The sequence below is a fragment of the Microcaecilia unicolor genome, chromosome 6 (assembly GCF_901765095.1).
Source record: "Microcaecilia unicolor chromosome 6, aMicUni1.1, whole genome shotgun sequence".
NCBI classification, from domain to species: Eukaryota; Metazoa; Chordata; class Amphibia; order Gymnophiona; family Siphonopidae; genus Microcaecilia; species Microcaecilia unicolor.
This window is the reverse complement of record NC_044036.1, coordinates 33,353,206-33,377,915: the sequence shown is the minus strand read 5'-3', so window position 1 is coordinate 33,377,915 and position 24,710 is coordinate 33,353,206. Positions and strand designations below refer to the sequence as shown.

At 45.5% G+C, this 24,710-nt stretch overlaps 1 protein-coding gene across 1 annotated transcript in view; it reads left to right on the top strand.

Annotated features, from left to right (window-relative positions):
• LOC115471808 (disabled homolog 1-like) overlaps window positions 1-24,710 on the top strand; it is a 119,549-nt gene that overhangs the window by 35,079 nt on the left and 59,760 nt on the right. The window contains exon 6 of the mRNA XM_030205639.1: window positions 15,739-15,798. Coding sequence (XP_030061499.1) covers window positions 15,739-15,798 — 60 coding nt within the window. The remainder of the gene's footprint in view (window positions 1-15,738; window positions 15,799-24,710) is intronic.

Sequence of the window (24,710 nt, the reverse complement as noted above, 5' to 3'; positions counted from 1 at the left end):
TGGACAGATTTTATCCCCGTGTCATTCTCTAGTGCCTAGCAAAGCAACTCAAAACCTGAATCACCTAGACAAAACATATATGAATTTTTGTTAGGAATTTCAGAATATATTTATCCTAAGTTTAATAAACGCATCATGCGCCTTACCTTGTGACATGGAAAAGAACATTGATTTTTAAGCCTCGGTTCTTTATCCAGCTGCATTTTGCTTTGCTGTTAAACATCTGTTTTCACAGTTGGTTCATTTGTAAGGCAGCTTTTAACAGCTATATGAGTAGCGCTATATCATTCTTAAATAAATACACTATACATTTTTTTAAATCTTTTATTACAAGCAGTTTAATAGATTGTCCTGCTGAATTAAGTAATAAACCCTCCTGGTTCCTATATAAAGGCAAATGTCTCTTGATCCAAATAAGCTCTGGTGTTTAAGAGGCAGGAGCCATTTGTTTTCAGTCTTGAGCTATTAGAGCTGATAGCACATTTATAACTGTGAAAGAGCTTTTTTACAATAGGTATAAAAGTTGTAGGTAAACAGAGCAGTGCTATATTGAGGACAAGCTGCAGGGAACTTGGCAGCTGGCTATTAAGATCACATAATGCTTATATGAAAGCTGTGTCCTGATTGGTCATTGCCAACCATGAACCAGAGATTATCATATAGCAGGTTGAACTTCATTGTTAGTAGACGCTACATTCTGTGCACTGATCCCTGTCTATGACTCTCTACAACTCTTCCCCTATATGTAGAGCTTCCTTTCTAAAGGGTGTTAGCCCCTAACACGTATTTAGCACATGAAAGCTTTGCAGTATTTTGCGTGCTCTAATTGTACGCTATAAGAGTAGCCACACTGGGTCAGACCAATGGTCCATCTAGCCCAGTATCCTGTTTTCCAAACAATGACCAAGCCAGGTCACAAGTACCTGGCAGAAACCCAAATCATGGCAACACTCCTTACTACAAATCCCAGGGCAAGCAGTTGCTTCCCATGTCTGTCTCAATAACAGTCTATGGACTTTTCCTCCAGGAATTTGTCCAAACCTTTTTTTAAACCCAGATACACTAACCGCTGTTACCACAACCTCCAGCAAAGAGTTCCAGAGCTTAACTCCTATTTGTTTTAAATGTATTTCCATGTAACTTCCTCAAGTGTCCCCTAGTCTTTTTACTTTTGGAACGAGTAAAAAAAGTCGATTTACTTCTACTCGTTCTACACCACTCAGGATTTTGTAGACCTCAATCATGTCTCCCCTCATCCATCTCTTTTCCAAGCTGAAGAGCCCTAACCTCAGGGGCGTAGCCAGATGGTCAAATTTGGGTGGGCCTGAGCCCAAGGTGGGTGGGCATGGAATTACATCCCCCCCCCCCCCAATCTCCCTCTGGTTTGCTTCTGTCTCCACCCTTCTCTGCCCACAGACCCCAAACCCTGCTTCTTGAAGGTTTCCTCCTCCTCCTCTTCGAGCAGCCAGCACTCTTCCAAACAGCAGCCAGCAGCACTTGCCTCAAACTGATGCTGCTACCGGCTTGTCGTGCATATTCAGTGCTTATGCATGTCTGAAACTGAGCATGTGCAGAAGGGCCGGTCTCCAGCAAAGTGCCGCTGGCTGACATTTGGAAGAGCGCTGGTGCCCAAGGTTTGGGATCCCCACCAGCCACAGCAAGAGTGTCACAATTTTGGGTGGGCCTGAGTCCAAAGTGGGTGGGCCCTGGCCCACCCAGGCCCACCTGTGGCTACGCCACTGCCTAACCTCCTTAGCCTTTCCTCATACGAGAGGAGTTTCATCCCCTTTATCATTTTGGTCGCTCTTCTTTGAACCTTTTTCTAATTCCACTATATTTTTTTTGAGATACGTTATTTACTTTATGTATCTTTTTGGGAGCTGGTATGTCAAGGATGGGGAATGGATGTGGATGTGATATCCAGCTAGTGGGTTCACATTGACACATGCTAACTGGATAATTCAGACTTAATGCAAGAACATGTAAGGCTAGATTCAATGGCACTCAACAGTCAGCACCAAAATAAAATCGGCGCTCAAAAACTATTTATATTAGGCACTCAAAGATGAGCACCCATTATAGAATTGCATTGAGTGAACATAAGAATATCCATACTTGGTCAGACCAATGGTCCATCTAGCCTAGCTTCCTGTTTCCAATAGTGGCCAATCCAGGTCACAAGTACCTGGCAGATACCCAAATAGTAACAACATTCCATGCTACGAATCTCAAGGCTAGCAGTGGCTTCCTCATGTCTGTCTCAATAACAGACTATGGACCTTTCCTACAAGAACTTGTCCAAACCTTTTATAAACCCAGATACACTGTTACTATCTCCTCCGGCAATGAGTTCCAGAGCTTAACTATTCATTGAGTGAAAAAATATTTCCTCCTATTTGTTTTAAAAGTATTTCCATATAATTTCATTGAGTCTTCCCTAGTCTTTGTACTTTTTGAAAGAGTAAAATATCAATTTACTTCTACTCATTCAACAGACACTCAGGATTTTGTAGACCTCAATCATATCTCCCCTCATCTGTCTCTTCCAAGCTGAAGAGCCCTAACCTCTTTAGCCTTTCCTCATATAAGACAAGTTCCATCCCCTTTAACATTTTGGTTGCTCTTCTTAGAACCTTTTCTAAGTCAACTATATCTTTTTTGAGATACGGCGACCAGAACTGAACACAATGCTCAAGGTGAGGTCACACCATGGAGCGATACAGAGGCATTATAGTATTCTCGGTTTTATTTACCATCTCTTTCTTTATAATCCCTAGCATCCTGTTTGCTTTTTGGACCGCTGCCACACATTTGGGCAGAAAATTTCAGCATATTGTCTATAATGACACCTAGATCTTTTTCTTAGATGCTGACCCTCAAGGCGGACCCTAGCGTCAGGTAACAATGATTCGGATTATTCTTCCCAATGTGCACCACTTTGCATTTGTCCACATTAAATTTAATCTGCCATTTGCATACCCAGTCTTCCAATTTCCTACGGTCTTCCTACAATTTTTCACAGTCCGCATTGTTCTGATTTCCAGGTAATTTATAAATATGTTAAAAAGCACTGGTCCCAGTTCATATTTGTGGCTCTCCACTAATCACCCTCCTCCATTGAGAGAAATGGCCATTTAATTCTACACTCTGTTTTCTGTCCAATAACCAATTCCTAATCCACAACAAAACACTGCCTCCTACTCCATGACTCTTTAATTTTCTCAGGAGTCTCTCATGAGGAACTCTGTCAAAAGCTTTCTGAAAATCTGCTGAAACCAGGTGTAATTCCCAATGCCCAATTTGGGTGCAAATCCCAGGTATTCTATAATACTGCATACCAATTTTAAATACACCCCTGACCCACCCATACACCTCCCATGGCCACGGCCCCTTTTGGGTTGCCTTCTATGGGATTTAGGTGCACAACGTTATAGAATAGCAGATGTATGTGCAAATTCAAATTGATGCCAGTTCGAACCCAATTAATGGCACTAATTGGCTCCTTGGCCAATTTGTTGGGCACCCATTTTGGATCGGCACCCAAATATCAGTGCCCAATTTTGGGCACCATATATAGAATCCAGGGGTTAATGTATCCTAAATAGGAGATGGTAAGTGCTGCCATATGAATATTTTTGGAAGCGTCGCATGCTAATGGAAAAAAATAGTGCAAGACCTGCAAAAAAGAAAATAGTTAAAAAGCCGTAAATACTGATGTATTAAATCTGGTCTTAGTGCACGAGAAACTCCTATATTAAACCGCTTTAAATCCGGTTGGTAACGTGCTTTAGTGAATGGGCGACAGAATTCAGAAAGCAAGTCAGGGTGACTCATAAGTGCTTTTTATTTTAAATCTAGCCATTGAGCCCGTTAAAACGGGCTAGTATGGGGTTTTTCCAAGGCCCCCTCCCCTTGCCGCTGCAGGGCCCCCCCCCCCCCCGGAGTCGCCGCCACCCCTCCACCCGGCCCGGGCCCTCTCTTCACTATTGAACTTACGTCGCCGAAACGCAGCACGCAGATCAGCAGAGCTCCCGTCGGCCTTCCTTCTCTGCCTGTGTCCCGCCCTCGTGTGACGTAACGTCGGCGAGGGCGGGACACAGGGAAGGAAGGCCGACGGGAGCTCAGCTGATCTGCCTGCTGTGTGTCGGCGATGTAAGTTCAATACTGAAGAGAGTGCTCAGGCCGGGTGGAGTGGGGGTGGCGGCGACAGCAACTCCGGGTGGGGGGAGCGGTAGCGGCGACCTCGGGGGGGAGCAGTAGCGATGTCGGCGGTTCCCTCCCTCGCCTTCGCGCAGTTTCTCTCTCTGTCCCACCCCCGTCATCACGTATTGACGCGGGGGCGGGACAGAGAGCGAAGTCTCTACTGCGCATTTGCGGGTGAGTACGGTCACTTGCCATTTATATGTTTGATATCCAGGCCACTGGAACAGATATTTTTGCATCTATAAATCATCATACTGCCAAAATTATCCATTTGAAATCAGACTAGTTTGAGCAATTTTTTAAAAATAAATATGAAAATATGGCGAAACGTGTGCTCTCCACAATTTCCTTTGCAGTAGAAATATGAATGTGTTCTGTCATTCATTTGCTCATGTCAGAGCAATAGAGGCAGTAGACTGAAAGATCATTAATTTCTAGCCCTGTCAAAGAACTGATATCTAGCCCCCCCCCCCCCCCCCACCCCCACACACTGCTTTCTTATTTCCCACTGCAGCAGAGTTTAATTATCTCAGACACTGACAAGCATAACATGGGCACTAACAGCCCTGGCTGGTGATACTCCCAAACAGCCAGGTGCACATAGCAAGAGCTGGGTCTTGTAGAAGAAAAAAGGCCACAGCTTGCTTTATTTAAATAACAGTGAGAAATCTTATCGTAATGATTTGATTTATTTTATATCACTTACATCATAAGACCCCCAAGCAGTTCACAAAACAAAAATACAGTTTATACAATATTAAACCATAAAAAGTTCCCAAAAACCCAAGGCCTTCCCTACTGATTTACCCCCTGCTAAAAACATAATAGGTCATCCAAAAGCATATCCGAAATCTTGAAAAGAAAAAGAAAAACAACAAGAATAACAGTTTCACTTTCCTGTGAAAATGGAGATAATTAATCTTCTCTCTCAAAGCCAGCGGGAGTTTGTTCCATAGTGCAGGACCCTAATTGCCAAAAATACTATTACTACTTAAGGATAAACATAGCTCCATTGAAGCAGAGGACTGTAACAACCCTGTTGTGAGGAACGTAATGGCTTAGTTGAGGAGTACCACACCAACGTATTCATGAAATACAGAGGCTGTCTTCTATAGATGGTCCAGTAAACCAAGCATTGCATTTTATTATGAATTCTAGCGAGAACTAGAAGCCAACGAAGGCTGCTTAACGTGGAGGTAATGTGATCCCTTCTCCTCCCTTCTAGGGCAATTCTGTAACAGTATGCCTATGTGGTACCTTTTCTAGAAAGGAAAATAGGTGGATACTTTCTTTTACAGAATACTGTTGTAACAGGATAGATATGCACATATAAATTAGACATGAACAGTTACACTGGCTATAGAGAGAAAGAAGGGGGGGGAAAGGAACGGGACTTGATATACTGCCTTTCTGTGTTTTTTTGCAACTACATTCAAAGCGGTTTACATAGTATATACAGGTACTTATTTTGTACCTGGGGCAATGGAGGGTTAAGTGACTTGCCCAGAGTCACAAGGAGCTGCAGTGGGAATCAACCCAGTTCACCGGGATCAAAGTCCACTGCACTAACCACTAGGCTACTCCTCGCTAGCTATAGAGCTGCTGTAAGTGCCTGAACTGCTGAATCACATGCACAAATGTAATTTTTCTGCGTCACTGTGTGCCCTGCCCACTCTGTACCCAAATGCTATCTGTGTGTATATGCCAACTTCCAGCTACACACTATAGCATTTAAATGCCTATTTGTAGAATAATGCTTAGGTGGAAATTTGGCATTTACAGACATATATGCAAAAGTATGTGCATATATGCCATTATTGTAATCATGAATGCATGTATTTCATACTTAAATGTTAGTACCCACTTTATGGAATTACCCCAAATAACTTCACTGCCATGCTCTGCTGAAGCTCTAGTCATCTTAGATTAGCCTAGACAAGAACATCCCCCACCCCCCCCCCCCCCCACACCTGAAAAAAAAAAGCACTTATTACTACCCCAGCTTGATATGGCTGATCGGCTCAATCAAAGATGGCAGCTCATGAGCAACTCCTGCAACTTAAGTAATTTACCGCCCAAAGTGGTGGTCTCTGTTTTTGAGAACCACATAGCTACCGATTTATTAACATTGAACCCAAGGTATTTTGAGTTACCTACCTGAGATCTTTGTCAGATTCACAAATTCACTACCCTTTCCGTGAATAATTATTTCCTCAGGTTACTTCTGAGTCTATCCCCTTTCACCTTCATCCTATGCCCCTTCATTCCAGAGCTTCCTTTCAGGTGAAAAAAAACTCACCTCCTGTGCATTTATGTAGGTATTTAAGCATCTCTATCATATCTCCTCTCTCTCTCTCTCTCTCTCTCTCTCTCTCGCCTTTCTTCCAAAGTATACATATTGAGATCTTTAAGTCTGTCCCCATGCTTTTTATGATGAAGACTGCTGACCATTTTAGTAACTGCCCTCTGAACCAACTGCATCCTGTTTATATATCTTTTTTGAAGGTGACATCTCTAGAATTGTACGCAATATTCTCAATTAGGTCTCACTAGAGTCTTATGCAGGGCTATCATCCCCATTTTTTTCCTAATGGCCATTCCTGTTCCCTATGCACCCAAGTATTCTTCTAGCTTTCGCCATCACCTTAACTTGACCGATTTCCTATGCGAATGGGGCCACATATAAATTAACTACAATAGGGGACAATTAGGAGTTCTGTGGCATTCCTCATCTAAGTGGTCACAAAGCAGAGAGGTTCACTTGCCAGACTTGATGCTGTCACAAAGTGATGGCTTCAGGGCCTCATCAACCCCTGTCAGTCACAATGTTCCTGTGGAGTTTTACTATCCACCTAGGAAATCCTACGCCAGAGAAATGAATAAAAGCACACCGTTTTCCAACTTAATTAAAAATGACAGTAACCTTTATCTCTCAAGTTTCACTCTAGCAGTATAATTGTGTCCCACTTCAGATTCTCTGGTCTTGTAGCTTTAAGAGTTTTGCCAGGACACTGTTTTATATAATCCAGCTTCAATAAGGCATTACAACAGGTTTCCAAACCCATCTCTCCCTAGCCCTATGCCTTGAAAGTTCCAGCAGAGCATTTCTTTCTCTCTCTCTCTCTCTCTCTCTCTCTCTCTCTCTCTCACTCAACAGGGCTTTAAAAGAGGCTCTCCTTTTCAGTTAGCCTTCAACCCAAACAGGGTTTTTAGCCTTGGCTTGGTTTCTTTAAGTTATCAGTCTTTACATAATTGTATGTTAATCCCTTCACAATCCAATCTGTCAGATAACAAACAAAAAGGCTGGCTCTGGCCTTACTCAAACAAAATACAAGCCTGGAAACAAAATTTAGCCAAGTGCTGAACACAGCTACCTCCATTCTAAATGCTCTGGAAGATACTGAATTGTCCATCAGGACTGCTAGAAAAAAAACAAAAACAAAGCTTTACTTTGGTTGAAAACAGTCTTCCTCTGCACATAGATAATTCAGGATATCAAGGGCCAATAACCCTACCTTCTTCTCCATCAGGACGAAAAGTGCTCAAGGGGCTTGTGAGGTTCCAACTAACAGCTCGACCTCCATAAAGTGTAACTGCTTAGCTGGGTTGTGCTCTGCTGTCTCCGCTTCTGTAAGTTGTGCAGTATCTTTCAGAGGGCCTTGGGTTGTCAGTTCCTCCCACATCCTTCTCTTTGGGCCCATGATGTGTTGGGCACATTTTAACCTATGGGAACTCTTCCCCCTCATCATTGCTCTCTCTCTTTCAATGGTCTGGAAGAAGTCCAACAAATCAGCTTCTCAATAACATGTCTAGCTCTACCCACCCCACCCCCCCCCCCCCAACACACACACACATCTCCTCCTGGACAGCAGTTCAAGACTGTTTTCCAAATTCCACTGTCCAGCCTGGAGACAATACTCATAAATTAACAGATTAAAAAAATATGTGAGGGCTCCACAGGAACCCTGTTCTCATAACAACTCTGTGATCTGTCTTGGACAGTAATTCAAACTTGTGCACAGGGCATACTGCAAATCCAAAGATGCCAGTTATTTGCCCAGTATGCCATGGAAATCATCATTCAGGTCTTCCAGTATTTGAATTGTAATCCCTCCCTGCTAAAATTGGGAAGTCCAAATTTCTCCCCATCATAGCTTAGTCCAAACAAGTCAACTTTCTGAGACTTTGCTGTAGTCCCTGCCGGAACAGGTCATCTCTTCATGACCTACTGTTTTAGATTGGCTACAGTCAACCTGTCAGTAGGCCTTGTCAGTTCGGTTGACATTATTCTTTTCAATTAACTTGGATATAGCCCAGTTTGCAGTACTGCTAGGTTGTGCCTACTTACACCCACAGCCTTTATGGCCAACCACCAATGAGGCAAAGAGAGTGTTGGGGTTCATTGACAATGTCCTTGAGAAATTTCTGATCACTTCTGCTACACACAGGGGGCTAGATTCTATATATGGTGCCTAAAAAAATCGGCTCAAAAAAAAAAACCCTGCTCAAGCGTTATTCTATAAGCTGCGCGTTATCATTCTGTGTAGATTTAGATGCCGCCATTTGCACCTATGAAAATGTGATGCAAATGTCCATGCCTAAATGCATGCGTGGAACGCCCTTGACGCACATAACTGAAAACCACACCCTGTTCTGCCCCCAAATGCCCTTGAACGTCCCCGTCTGCGCCCCCTTTTTTGGGCTATGCATAAATTTTAGGCACAGATCATGGACCTAATTTTCCACGCCTAATAACTGCTTGTTCAAAAGTCAGTTATTGGCACTAATTGGCTCATTATCCTGTTAAATTGCAAGCGCCTAAATTTGCATGTGCAATTTTCGGTGACCTTTATAGAATCCAGGGGAGTAATTCTGGTATGGGGAGCCTACAACAAGCCTACTTGGAGCTTATTGTATAAAGAAATTATAGGGTGCCAGCATAACGTGCCAAGAACATACCTGTATTCCAGGTTCAGTCTCTTAAACCAGCCATAGAGCTGCTGTAAATGATCATTCCTACACCGCTAAAGAATACAGGTACATTATAGTGTTTTTAAATGTGCGTCTTGCCCATGGTGCACCCCAATCCACCCATGTCAACGCTCATCTATAAAATACGTAACATCACACGTATAGGCAGTATATCAAATAAAATTGAATTTGAACACATTTAGGTGCCTTTGACGGAATAGAGTATAGTCAGAACATTGGAATTTACATAAATAGGGTTGCACAGACGTGCATTGACGACAGCATTAAGGTCATTTATGTGTGTTCTTGGTACCAATAAACAGCCTTTAGATTTAGACAGCAAGAACGCAAGTCAGGTACACGGATATGTTGACGCATGTTTGTGTAAATGACCATTTTCCAGTTACTTACTATTCTGTAAGCATGTGCCAAAATTCGATGGCACGTACTTTGCAGGCGAGCGTTCACATGGGTGGAATTTGGGCAGAATGTGGTGGTCATAGGGCACATTCACAATGTAAGCCTAAGCATTCACGTCCAATCTTAGTTAGGAGTTTAAAAGTTATGGTTATAAATTTAGGCCTACCATTTGTTAGCCTAGATTTGGGTCTAGTTTATATGCCTAAGGCTGAATATCACTGCTTAGCCTCTAACCTTTCTCCCCCTGGCTTAAATCCATCCTTGTGGCTACACACCTTTTATGCTCTTAACTTTAGTTTAATGAGATTTTGAGTAACAATTTAGGCACTCAACCCTAATGCATTTTCAAAGAAGCCAATTTAAGAGCATAAAATCTTTGAATATCGGGCCCAGGGAATTTAGCGTCCTCAAGGGCATGTATGTCACTACTCCAGGTGACCTTGTATTAACACTCTGGTCTCAGCCTCAATCAGACTGTTTTCCATTAGGCAATACAGGGAGTAGGAGGTGTCTTCTCCATCCTGACAACACTTTCTTTTAAAAGCCTATCAATTGAGCAGCAATGCCCCATCAGCCCTGTCCTTTTAAAGGGCCAGGAGTGGGATGTGGCATTTAGAACTCTGGAGAATTGATACTAGTCTATGCCTCTGACTGGAAGGATGAGCATGTAATCGTCATTGCTTCTTTATCTATATAGATATATATATTTTTTCATTTTCTTCCCAATATGTAATATATATCAAGTGCTTAGCTTTACTTCTTCTTACATCTTTCATTATGGGATGCATGTAAAATCAGAAGAGACACATCAGATCGACTTGAATTCACGTTTCACTGATAGCTGTCTCAAAGTCAGTCTCCATATAGGTTCTCATTCATTGGAAAGAAAATGAAAAGAATATATAGATAAAGGATCAATGACAATTACATGCTCATCCTTATTCTTGCTTGGCTCAAATAATTTAGCCTAATGGTTGAAGCATGTGTATCTGATGGATCCAACACTAATTCTGTAATGACCTTCTAAAGTGTTTATTAGAGAGAAATATTTAGTGGAGCTGGGCTTGTTGATAACGTAATCTTTTTTAATGGCCATGCACTAATGACAAAATTAGTACATGGACATTAATTCAGAAAATGGAAAATCGGCCATTTTCTGGCTATGCTCAAAAATGGCCTTAGTGTGCAGGAAAGACCTATGTAAGGGCGTTAAGGCCACTTTTTAGCACAGCTTAGTAAAAGGACCCTCAAAGGACCCCCTTAACATTTATATACATAATGGACACATAGATGTCAGTGCTTGTGTTAAAGAATTGACCCCCAATGGCCCATTTTCATAATAGAATACCCAGTGGCATACCAAGGGGGGGGGGCGGTGGGGGCGGTCCGCCCCGGGTGCACGCCGCTGGGGGGTGCTGCGCGCCTGTCGGCTCTTCATTTTCATGCTCCCTTTGCCCCAGAACAGGTTACTTCCTGTTCCGGGGCAGAGGGAGCATGAAAACGAAGAGCCGGCAGGCACGCGGCATTCCCCCCCCCCCCCCCCCAGCGGCGTGCACCCGGGGGGTTCTTTCACCGGGGGGGGGGCCTCGCGCTGTTCCAGGGGGGCGCTGCACCCGGGGGGCGGGGCGCATCGGCGATCTGCCCCGGGTGTCAGCCCCCCTAGGAACGCCACTGAGAATACCTACTTGAGAAATCCCAAAATGTGTCTATTTAAGCCTATTGTCATAGTTGCCAATTCTGGTTTTGTAAAATAGACAGACAAAACCAGACCCAAAAGCACACAAATGTGCCCCCGCAAGCCTTATGCCTGCTCTGAAACAGGTGCAAATGTGTGCATGCTCTGCATGGGGATGTCCCTGCTCCACCCAAACTCCACCCCAGGGAATGACTATAATGTGGCGCATGTACACGGCAGGGGCGTAGCCAGACTTCGGTGGGAGGGGGGGTCCAGAGCCCGAGGTGAGGGGGCATATTTTAGTCCCCCCCCCCCGGTGCTGCAGACCCCCATGCCACCATTGCCAACACCCCCCGCCGCCACCAGCACCACTATGAACAACTTTGACCCCCCCCTGCCAAAGACCCTCTTGACCCCCGCCTGCCCGTCCCCGCCGTCACCTACCTTTGCTGGCGGGGGACCCCAACCTCCGCCAGCCGAAGTCTTTTTCCTTCGTTTGGTTTCCAAGTCTGACGTCCTGCACATACAACGTGCAGGACGTCAGACTTGGAAACCAAACGAAGGAAGAAGAAAGACTTCGGCTGGCGGGGGTTGGGGTCCCCCACCAGCAAAGGTAGCAGACGGAGACAGCGGGTTGGCAGCGGGAGGGGGGGTTGAAAGGGTTGTCGGCAGGGGGTCCAGGGCCAAATCTACAGGGGCCCAGGCCCCCGTGGCCCCATAGCATCTATGCCACTGGTACACAGATGCGTCATCTCGTTGGAACGCGTACTGATTAGGGATAGAGGGTCAGAAAATGTTCATTTGGTATCATTTTCTGTGTTGTTTCCAGAAATGTGTGTATTATTCATCGTCGTTTGGCTGTTTTTATCTCACGGAAGCATAGTCGTGGAGGGAGCACACTTTCTGAAAGAGAGAGCACCATGCCCTTGCACAATGGGTGCCCTCTTTGCAAATAGTACACACTCTCTCAAGATTTGTTCATGTTGTTTTCTTCTCATTGTCGTTTCATAACAACGTGGAACGACATGGGATATCTCGTTGACATTTCCCAGATCGATGCAAATGGCAACCCATCCCTAATATTTATGCCCCCCTGCGGGAGTTAGCCAGGCTGATTTCTGCAGTTGGCTCTGAGCTAGGATATTCAATGGCGGGCTGTTTCTGGTGACCTGCATTGAATATCTGAGTGTTTTCTGGCCAGTTTCAACTTAACCAGCCAAGCCGATATTCAGTTCTGACCGTTTAAGTTGAAACTGGCCAAAGATAGGCCTGCTATTTCAGCGGCTGAATTTGGCTGCCAAACTTAGCTTGCGATGAGCTGAATATTAGCAGATAGCTGGCTATATCACGCGATATAAATGGTTATCCGCTAAGTGCTAACCCAGCAATATTCAGTAGGAGATAACCGGTGATTTCCTACTGAATATTGCCAGATAACTGGCCAGGAGCTGTTCCTGGCCAGTTAAATAGTTTTAAAAATCGGGTGGAAAGTGTGTGTATACCATGGGACGATTATTATACATGTGTAAGAAGGCTTTACACATGGGGAAACCTTTATAAAATCCATACTCCCCCCCTCCCCCCCCAAAAAATAATCAATATACAGGCTTTTTGGTTATCGCTTGCAACTCTTAGCTAATTTTTATGTAAGTCCCTTCCCTGCCCATTTAATAATTTAAAACTACTGTTTTTGGAAAATACAATTACAAAAACATCTTTTCATTTGTACAATTGCAACCTTATACAGCTGTTCCTAACACAATGAAGACAACATGTTATTTCACTGAAATTTCTGTTTCTCAATATAATAGAATCTAATGAAGCATCTTTACCTAAATGCATGCAGAGCTTAGACAGCATGACTCTGCAGTATGCACTAATTATGAACATTAAAGTCAAGGTCTAAATTTGTATCCTTCCTTGTGGGTGTGCTGTAATTAATCGTGGAGAATTTCCCTGCCGTTACCTTATAATTCTTGAGTACAAAAAAACAGGCAGCGTAAAATGCTCAAATTTAACAGCCTGGCCCATGCCAAAATGATGCTAAAGTTTTAGTTCTGATGTTCTCAAGCTGAATGAAGTAGCCTTCGTTGGAATGCTTAATTTATGCTTCCAGAATGCATGTGCATGCAACGGTTGCACAGACCATGATGCTGTGCAGCAAACATCTTCTGAGTTTGTATTTCTGTAAGTGTGTGTAGAGAGCTCTTCTTCACCTAGGGTTACCACATGTCCGGATTTACCCGGACATGGCCTCTTTTTGAGGGCATGTCCGGGCAAACGGGCGGGTTTTGCCAATCTGGCCGTTTGTCCGGATTTCTGGACAAACGGGCAGGCTAGTGGGTGGGCCGTCCTACAGGACAGCCCACCCGCCAGCCTGCCTGTTTGTCCAGAAATCCGGACAAACGGCCAGATTGCTAGCCTCCCCTCCCCTTACTTACTAGTGCCCTGGTGATCTAGTGACCTCTTCCGCCTTCGGGGCAGGAAAGAGCCCCCTCTTTCCTGGCCGGAGCGCTGCCCTGCATGCATCCTTCCTGTTCCTGATCCTCGGCGCCGATTCAAAATGGCCACCGAGAGTTGAAGTGACCTCGCGAGACTTCAACTCTCAGCGGCCATTTTGAATCGGCGCAGAGGATCAGGAACAGGAAGGATGCATGCAGGGCAGCGCTCCGGGCAGGAAAGAGGGAGATCTTTCCTGCCCCGAAGAGGTCACTAGACCACCAGGGCAGTAGTAAGGTAAGGGGAGGGGGGTGATGGGGAGGGGGGGTGACAGGGTATGTGACAGGGGGGAGGGGAAAATGTGACAGGGGGCGGAGTGAAGGTGTGACAGGGGGTGGGGTGTGTGGTGGGGCGGGGCATGTGTCCTTTTTGGGGGACAAAAAATGGTAACCCTATCTTCATCTCAAACTCTTGCATCTTAAAGTATAGGTTAGCAGCTAACCAATATTCATACTGAGGGCCTCTTTTACAAAGCGCGGCAAGCCCAAAGCAGGCTTACCGCTCGCTAAAAAGGAAGTACTGTCAGGCTACCACAGCAGCCCGGCGGTACTTCCCAACCCCCAGCGAACCATCATATCTGGTGCTACCAGGGCTTTTTTTGAGGGGGTGCTTGGGGGTACTGAGTACCAGCAACTTTTCCATTGTCTGCTAAAATTGACCCGTGGTTCCTAAGTTTTAATGAAAGAGCTCAGGCTCTACCAGCGGCGTATTTGTGTGGGGCCATGGGGGCCCCCCATAGATTTGGCCCTGAATTCTTGCCGACGACCCTCTCCACCCCCCTCCCGCCGCCAACCCGCCGTCGCCATCACCTATCTTTGCTGACGGGGGACCCTAACCCCCGCCAGCCGAGATCCTTCTGTTGCAAAGCTGGCGGCGGACCCCAACCCCCGCCAGCCGAGGTCCTCTCTTCTTCCGTTGCAAAGCTGGCGGGGGACCCCAACCCCCGCCAGCCAAGGTCGTCTCTTCCGTTGCAGCAAAGCTTCCTGTTCTGAGTCTGACGTCATGCACATAAAATGTGCAGGGAGTCAGACTCAGAATTTGAAACTGAAGGAAGCTTTGCTGCAATGGAAGAGAGGACTTCGGCTGGCGGGGGTTGGGGTCCCCCGCCAGCTTTGCAACTGAAGGACCTCGGCTGACGGGGGTTGGGGGTCCCCCGCCAGCAAAGGTAGGCGACAGCGGCGGGAGGGGGGGTGGAGAGGGTCGGCAGCGGGGGGGGGGGGTCAAAGTTGGCGGCAGGGGGGTCGGCGGCGCCAGGGGGGGGCTAAAATGTCCCCCCTCACTCTGGCTCTGGCCCCCCCTTCCGCTGAAGTCCAGATACGCCTCTGGGCTCTACACACCAATTCTACCTTGTCATAGATTCAGTGAATGATTGCAGGAGGCCTGGCTATTGTGGGGTGGGGTCCCTCAGTGATCACCCTACCCCGGACCACACCCCGAAGGGTGGCCTGGCATTTGAGTACCGGCACCTTTTTCACTAGAAAAAATGCACTGGGTGCTACAAAAATGGATTTACTTTTATAGCAACAGTGTGTACCTGGCGGTAAGCAGTGCCGCATGCTGCCCGGTTACTGCCGAGTTGGCGCGGGAGCCGTTACCGCCACCTCAATGGGTGGCGGTAAGGGCTCCCACTGAAATGGCTGCACAGCAAGTGCTTTACTTGCCACATGGCCATTTCCTGCAGAAAAGCAAGACCTACCTTTTACTCGCTGCAGTAAAAGGGGGCCTCGGCATACATCAAAAACACACTCAAACAACAGCACAGGCCCCCTTATACTGCAGCTTGGTAAAAGGGGCCCTAGATGTACTAATGTGTTGTTTTCCTTGTAGAACATTTTTATTTTTTGGTCCTAGCCCTTGTTGTTTCTTTTCCATTTCTGGAAGGTTGATGTCCAGTGGTTCATCTGATGGTGTTTTTTGTTTTCAACCTGATTCCTGTGTTAAAATTATGTATTTCATTTACATTGATCCAGGTTCCAACCAGCCAGAAGAAGGAAGGGATTTATGATGTGCCAAAAAGTCAACCAGTAAGTGTACGTATCATTTCTGTACCTTTGGGCGACAAGTGTAGATGTGATCTGGGGAAGTTATGCATAATAGATAACATCAGTTGAAGGCCATTTGGCCCATCTGCACTGTTCAATTGAAGCTGCGTGGATTTTCGACACTTTGAGTAGAGACGCTTGTAGATTTCCATACTTAGAGAAGAGAATGAGCAAGCAGATCAATATAACATCAAAAATATTTTATTGAAGATACCGTATATGAGACAATTGCCCGACACAGGCCGTGTTTCGCCCAAAGAAGGGCTGCGTCCAGTGGCGTAGCCACAGGTGGGCCTGGCTGGGCCAGGGCCCTCCCACTTAGGGTTCAGGCCCACCCAACAGTAGCATACGTTTAGTGGTAGCTAGTGGAGATCCCAAGCTCTATCAGCTGAAGACTTTCCATTGATGGTAAGCCAAGGTAGAAAGAAGCGTTTTCTCGCCAGCTGAGCTATTTTTTTGGTGGTGGTGAAGAACACTTGGTGCCCACCTACTTAGGCCCACCCAGAATCTGTTGTCTGGCTACGCCCCAGGCTGCGTCAGGGGCTAGTCTGTATCTTTATGAAAAAGAACAATTATAAATTGTATATCAGGACAAGGAAAATAGGAAATTAAAAAAAACAGCACAAACAGCGTATCCCTAATATATATCTTTCAAAAAACCGTCAGTCGACATATACCACAATAAAGACAGTCGGTATATGTCGACTGACGGTTTTTTGAAAGATTTTTCTTTTTAAAGTGACATCTGTTAAGGTGTGCTTTTCTACTGAGCAATTGTGAACTCAACAAATAGATATTTAAGTGGAAATGATATGATCATACAGAGAGATATATATTAGGGATACGTTGTTTTTGCTGGTTTTTTGAATTTCCTTTTTTCCTTGACCTGATATATAATTTATAATTGTTCTTTTTCATAAAGATACAGACTAGCCCCTGACGCAGCCCTTCTTTGGGCGAAACATGGCCTGTGTCGGGCAATTGTCTCATATACGATATCTTCAATAAAATATTTTTGATGTTATATTTATTGATCTGCTTGCTCATTCTCCACGTTGGATTTTGCAGATCATTTGCCTTGTTGTTTTCTGATTTCCATACTTAAACAGATGCTGTCTCCTCATTCCCCAATCTCCCAATCCTATTCCTACCATTGCTGTACATATTCACCCTAGCCTTGTTTAAATTCTCTTCAGTGCTGACCTCTACCTCCTCCACTAGCAGACTATTACAGGATTTCTTAGCATAACTGTTATCCAAGTAGTCAGTGCAGGAGGGCACAGGGAAGGAGGTAAGCCTCTTGTCGCTGCTTCTGAGCTGGATTTCCCCTGCTTTTGGGGCATGTTCCAATTTCTGCCTCTCTTTGGTTCTTACCCATATAGTACTTAATGCAACAGCCAGCCCATGTCTTACCTCAAAGCTTTGCAATAATTCAAAATAAATAAATAAACAGCAAAACTAATGAGGCTTTTGACTGAAACATTCAGCCACCCCATATTACTCATAATCATCACCTTTTATTTATAAACCATATACTCACCACAATACAAATAATAAAACTGCATAGATAATAACAGATACATTTCCACATAAGAGCAGTCACCCTGATAATGGAAGGGAAATAATGAGGTGGGGGAGGCGCCTATCTGGCCGTTTCCCACTACTACTACTACTACTTAACATTTCTAGAGCGCTACTAGGGTTACGCAGCGCTGTACAATTTAACAAAGAGAGACAGTCCCTGCTCAAAGAGCTTACAATCTAATAGACAAGTGAACGGTCGGTCCGATAGGGGCAGTCAAATTGGGGCAGTCTGGATTCACTGAACGGTAAGGGTTAGGTGCTGAACGCAGCATTGAAGAGGTGGGCTTTAAGCAAAGACTTGAAGACGGGCAGGGAGGGGGCTTGGCGTAACCCAGCCATACCCAGATGTTCTGCAGCCCTGACAGGATGGGCTGTTAATTGGTTGAATAATCTCCATGTGAAATGATTGGAGGTGTTGCAGGTGACGGACGTTGAACTGATAAAAAGAGGTTCTGGTTTTTGCCAGATTGAAAGAAGAGAGAAGCAGCTTGTGAGACTTGCTTTGCTGTGCTGAAGGCAAGATGGAGATTAGCCCCGCCCCCCCAGCAGGAGGTACTACGCAAAGTGCTAGGGACTCAGGAACTGACTAATAGAGTCAGCAGGGCCGGTGCTAGACTTGATGGAGCCCAGGGCAGATGCTAGGGAGGGACCCCCAAAGCTTGCTTGCAGGTTGTCCCTCTTTCAGCTTTAGGCAGGTTTGGGGTTCCCAGTGACATGGGGACCCAGGGCAATTGCCCTGTTTGCCCATCACTAATGCCAGCCCTGAGAATCAGAGTTTACTCCTGACTGAGATGTGAGCAATAATGGTCTCAAGAAGACCGGAGAGGTCACATACAACATTGAACCCTATCAGAATAAAGTTTAGAGGACCGAGCAGGATCTTGCATTAACTGTAGGCTGTCTGCCAGTACAATACAAACAAAATGGCAGCATACACACAGAACAGCTGGTTGAAAAGACTGAGAGTTAGTCAACAGTCATGTTGCTGAGTTCCGGACGACTACTATTACTACTACTGCTACTACTACTATTTAACATTTCTAAAGCGCTGCTAGGGTTACGCAGCGCTGTACAATTTAACAAAGAAGGACAGTCCCTGCTCAAAGGAGCTTACAATCTAAAGGACAAAAATGCAGTCAATCAAATTGGGGCTACCTGAACCTTTCATAAGGACTGATGTACTAAGTTGCCATGTTTTTTCACAGAGGGGACTTCATACAGAAAAACACATGAAAAGTCTTGAACTGCTAAAAAATGCCTAAATGTGTGTGTGTGTTGGGGGGGGGGGGGATATTTATTAAACGGAAGTAAGCAATTAGTATAGATGTTAATGTGCAGTAGCTGTTAGCATGGACCCATGCTAACACATGGACCGCATGCTAAAACCAGCCAGCATGGTAAAAACCAGCCAGCAGGTAGTGGTGGGATCCAGGAAGGTCACGAACTGGGATGGGACAGGCTGACACTGACACCTAGCCCACAGGACAGTATCATGTGATAGCTGTCATGGCTACTGATAGCGGGGCTGCACTTAATGTCACCTCTTGAGGTTTTATTAGATTTTACTGGCAGACTGGTAACATGGCCACTGCTCTAATGACATGTTGCAAAGTTATGCCCTGATCCAGCTCCTCCAAATATTACCCATCAATTTGTGTCCCCGTAACCAGTCCCCCAATCATCACCATCTCCCAATCACCCCCTAACAATTAAGCTTCCCCAAGATCAGACTCCCCAAATAAGCCCCACCCAGGATAACCCCCAAACAGGAAACCTCCAAGATCATACCCTCCCATGAAGTAACGCTTGAGCAGATACCCCCCCCAACCTTCCTCTACTCCACCCCTAGGACTCACCTGGAGCATGGTTGGAGAGGTCCTAGCGTTTAAACGCGCTGTGATTGGCTCAGAGACTTCCGGGTCTCTCAGCTGAGAGCCTGCAGCATCGGAGCCAGGGTTACCTCGCAGGAGGAGGAAAAGCGTTTAGCTCAGCTCCGCTCAATGCTTCCTTCGCTGTGATTGGGTGGAAGATGGCGCTGGGCGGATGGAAATCCTAATGACAGTCTCCAGAATTGCTTCTATTTGTACAATGGTAGGTGCAGCGGATGCCTGCAGCATCGGAGCCTGTGATTTTTTTTTTATAGTACACTTGACGAGCACTTGGCACTTGAGGCGTATTTGGCATGCGCAGAGCAGCCAACATAATGCTTTGCTGCTCTGCGCATGCTTGACCGGCCGATTGGCCGACAGTTTTACGATGGAATAGAGAATGCAAGTGAGCTACAACGAGTAGCTCATTTGCATTCCCTTTCCTTGATGCATAGCTGTTCCCTACCGATTTGCTATGGAATTCGGTAGGGAACGGCTCTAACGACGACTTTAGTGCATCTGACGCTTAGTGATTGGCTGTTCTGGGCATGCTCGACAGACCGATTGGCTCTTCCCCCACTACTGACCTGTGTTTGCGAGCGGCTCATTTGCTTCCCACATCTTCTGAGCATCCCTAGCCATTTCCAACTCGGTAATTTTTACCAAGTTGGAAATAGCGTTCCGTTCTTTAATGGAACTTTAGTGCATTAAAGTGTCTGTCAGGCTTTTAAATTGCAGATCTATAGTACTGGAGGTTTTTGTAATCTCTGCGGTCCCAGAGTGTTTTAGTCTGGTTCTGTGACATTTACTGGGATCTTAAGTTGGTGCTGGTATTGGCTTACACAAGAGCTCACTGTAGGGTGCCCTGTCAGTTTCCACAATAAAGGTGTCTAGTGCCTTTCCTCAGCTGGTTCCCCAGGCTGAACCCCCACCCCCACCCCCCACAATATTGGGTACCTCTGGATACTTCAGTGTAGTGAACTTAAATTCAATATGTGCAGCTCTCATCAAAGACATCATTTAACCTACGATACTTGGCATGAGCAGGAAGGTATAAATAAGAGACATTATGTACACCTCATTTCTTGCTGCAATGTTTCATTATGCAAATGTATCACAGCAGAAAGCTTTCTTGTCTCGTTTCCCCTTCATTGCTTGCTTACCTAGGGCTTTTCCATGTTAATTGTTGGACATGTGCTGGACGATTGCAGGTTTGCTGAGCCAGTCATTAGAATTCTCCAGGAACATTTTTAAGGATAAGTTTTCAAGACCACGTAAATCCATCTTTATGTATGACACTTGCTGCTGTCAGTTGTTCAGAGACAGTCAAAATGGTGTGCATTGTTATGTCTTTCTGGTGTTTCTTTTTTTAGGGAACATTTGATATCTCTGGCCCTATGTAGGCAAAGATGACCTGGCATCAGCTATACATGCTTCAGTTCCATCTTATTTTGGCTATTGTAACAGTTTGTATATTGGTTTTCCTCAGTACCAGAGACAGAGGTTTCAGCTAGTGCAGAGCACTACTGCCTATGGGGCCCTTTCACTAAGCCGCATGGGCGCCTATGCGTGCCCAACACATGCCAATTCGGAACTACTGCCCGGCTACCGCCTGACCCTGGCGGTAATTTCATTTTTTACACGTGTCCACTACGCATGCTGGAAAATTTTCCAGCACGCGGTGCAAACAGGGCGGTAATCAGCATCGTATACACGCAGATAATTACTGCTCAGTTAATGCATGAGACCTTACCGCTAAGTCAATGGGTGGCGGTAAGGTCTCAGGCCCAAAATGGACACGCGCCAATTTTTATTTTGCCGCACGTCCATTTTCAGCCAAACAAAAGGCCTTTTTTGCAGGCGTTCTGAAAAATGGACCTGCCTGCGTCCAATACACACTCTGGAATGCTCTCCCTGAAAGGCTCCACTTAACACAAGACTATCTCTACTTCAGGAAGCAAGTGAAAGCTTAGCTCTTCAACCAGGCCCTTAATGGAAGAAGTAACTAACTTGTTAGTCAATCACTCACACACACAAGAAGTAACACGGGCTGCACATATCCACTTCTACCCTGGCTGGGATCATATTTAACCATCTCTCTGACCTCATGTGCACCGTTCTTTAAATTAGTCACCTTATTTTCTATCTCCTCTTACTCTCTTACCTATCTATATGTTCCATCTTTGCTTATACCCTTCACTGTCAGAAGGATGGTAGGCTGTGTAGAGAGGGGCATAACCAGCAGAAGAAAGGAGGTGTTGATGCCCCTGTACAAGTCGTTGATGAGGCCCCACTTGGAGTATTGTGTTCAGTTTTGGAGGCTGTATCTTGTTAAAGATGTAATAAGACTGGAAGCTGTGCAAAGAAAAGCTACAAAAATGGTATAGGATTTGCGTTGCAAACCATATGAGGAGAAACTTGCTGACCTGAACATGTATACCTAGGTGGAAAGGAGAAACAGGAGTGACATGATACAGACGTTCAAATATTTTAAAGGTAATCTGCAAATGAACCTTTTTCGGAGACGGGAAGGTGGTAGAACTAGAGGACATGAATTGAGGTTGAAGGGGGGCAGACACAGGACTTATGTCAAGAAGTGTTTTTTCACGGCGAGGGTGGTGGATATGTGGAATTCCCTCCCGCGGGAGGTGGTGGAGATAAAAACTGTAATGGAATTCAAACATGCATGGGATAAACACAAAGGAATCCCGTTTAGAAGGAATGGTTCCGCGGAATCTTAGCGGAGATTGGGTGGCAACACCGGTAATTAGGAAACAAAATGGGAGCTGGGCAGACTTCTACAGTCTATGCCCTGATTGTGACTGAATAGATAGGGATGGGCTGGAGTGTAAATTTTAAGGGGCTTCAACATTAGCTCCAGAACTTAGTACAAGAACAGTGCTGGGTAGACTTCTACAGTCTGTGCCCTGAGAAAGGCAAGGACAAATCAAACTCGAGTATACATATAAAGTATCACATATCATATAAAATGAGTTTATCTTGTTGGGCAGACTGGATAAACCGTAAAGGTTTTTATCTGCCGTCATTTACTATATTACTATGTTACTGTCAATTAAAATGTTCTATTATGTATTATGTTGACACTGTAAGTAGTATACTATCCAGCTTATTTTCGAAAGAGAAAGACGCCCATATTTCGACCCAAATCGGGAGATGGGCATCTTTCTCCCGTGGGCTCCCAAATCGGTATAATTGAAAGCCGATTTTGGGCGCTTCCAACTGCAATCCATCGCAGAAACGGGTAAAGTTGACGGGGGCGTGTCAGAGGTGTGGTGAAGGTGGGACTGGGGCGTGGTTATCGGCCGAGGAGAGATGGGTGTCTTTAGCTGATAATCGAAAAAAAGGCGTTTTTAGCGCGATTTGGGGGTCACTTTTTGGACCCTTTTTTTCACGAACAAGTCCCAAAAAAGTGCCCCAACTGCCCAGATGACCACTGGAGGGAATCGGGGATGACCTCCCCAGACTCCCCCAGTGGTCACTAACCCCCTCCCACAAAAAAAAAAGAACTTTAAAAACTTTATTTGCCAGCCTGTATGCCAGCCTCAAATGTCATATCCAGCTTCATCACAGCAGTATGTAGGTCTCTGGAGCAGTTGTTAGTGGGTGCAGTGGACTTCAAGCAGGTGGACCCAGGCCCATCCTTCCCCCACCTGTTACACTTGTGCTGCTAAATTGGAGCACTCCAAACCGCCCCCAAAACCCACTGTACCCAAATCTAGGTGCCCCCCTTCAGCCATAAGTGCTATGGTAATGGTGTAGAGTTGTGGGGAGTGGGTTTTGGGGGGATTTGGGGGGCTCAGCACCCAAGGTAAGGGAGCTATGCACCTGGGAGGTATTTTAATTTTTTCTTAATTGTTACAAGTGCCCCCTAGGGTGCCCGGCTGGTGTCCTGGCATGTGAGGGGGACCAGTGCACTACGAATCCTGGCCCCTCCCCCGACCAAATGCCTTGGATTTGTTCGTTTTTGAGCTGGGCGCCTTCGGTTTCCATTTTCGCTGAAAACCGATACCGCCCAGCTCAAATCCGCCCAAATCTGATGCATTTGCTCGACACCAACCGTATTATCGAAACAAAAGATGGACGCCCATCTTTTTTGAAAATACGGTCTGACCCGCCCCTTCGCGGACCCGTCCTCGGAGATAGACACCCATGGAGATGGTCATTCACGTTCGATTATGCCCCTCATATACTACTGTTTCCCATTGTTTCTCAATAATTGCAAACTGGATGGTTTCTCATTACCTTAAACTAAATAAAGAAAAAACAAAAATTTTATTATTGGGAGCCAGGTAAAACACAAATATGGAGTTAAATGTGACCATTGATGGAGAAGTTTACTTGTTAGATTGCTCAATTAAAGTCTTGGGTGTTGTGTTAGATGATAAATTAACCATGAAAAATCAGATCAATTCACTGATACGAAGTTCCCTCTATGTTATGAGAAAGTTGAGAAGTATTCGGAAATACTTGCCGGAAGATCTGCTTAGACTAGTAGTACAGTCACTTATTCCTAGTAAATTGGATTACTGCAACATTGTATTATTAGGTTTTATTGAAACAACTATTGAGAAAGATTCAAACTATTCAAAATGTGCCGTACGTCTGATGTTTTTTCTCTTAAAAAATTAGATATAATTATACCATTCTTTATTAGGCTGCATTGGCTTCCTGTCAGTGGTGTAGCAAGGGGGGGCGGGAGGGGCGGTCTGCCCCGGGTGTCAGCTCGGGGGGGGGGGTACTCCCTGCCAGCTCCCGCCCCCTCGGCGTATCAACACCCCACCCCCAGTGCCCACCCTCCTCCGTCCAACCAGCTCCCCCTACCTTTAAAAAAATATCGGAATCCGAAGCGAGGCGCAGCGCCTCGCGCCTGCACGTAAAAGAAATGTGCAGCGTCTCATCAGGCCTTCTCTCGCTCTGTCTGTCCCGCCCTTGCGGAAATAGGAAGTTGCGTCAGCGGAGGGCGGGACAGACAGAGCGAGGGAAGGCCCAATGAGACGGTGCACATTTCTTTTACAGTGGGGGAAATAAGTATTTGATCCCTTGCTGATTTTGTAAGTGTGCCCACTGACAAAGACATGAGCAGCCCATAATTGAAGGGTAGGTTATTGGTAACAGTGAGAGATAGCACATCACAAATTAAATCCGGAAAATCACATTGTGGAAAGTATATGAATTTATTTGCATTCTGCAGAGGGAAATAAGTATTTGATCCCCCACCAACCAGTAAGAGATCTGGCCCCTACAGACCAGGTAGATGCTCCAAATCAACTCGTTACCTGCATGACAGACAGCTGTCGGCAATGGTCACCTGTATGAAAGACACCTGTCCACAGACTCAGTGAATCAGTCAGACTCTAACCTCTACAAAATGGCCAAGAGCAAGGAGCTGTCTAAGGATGTCAGGGACAAGATCATACACCTGCACAA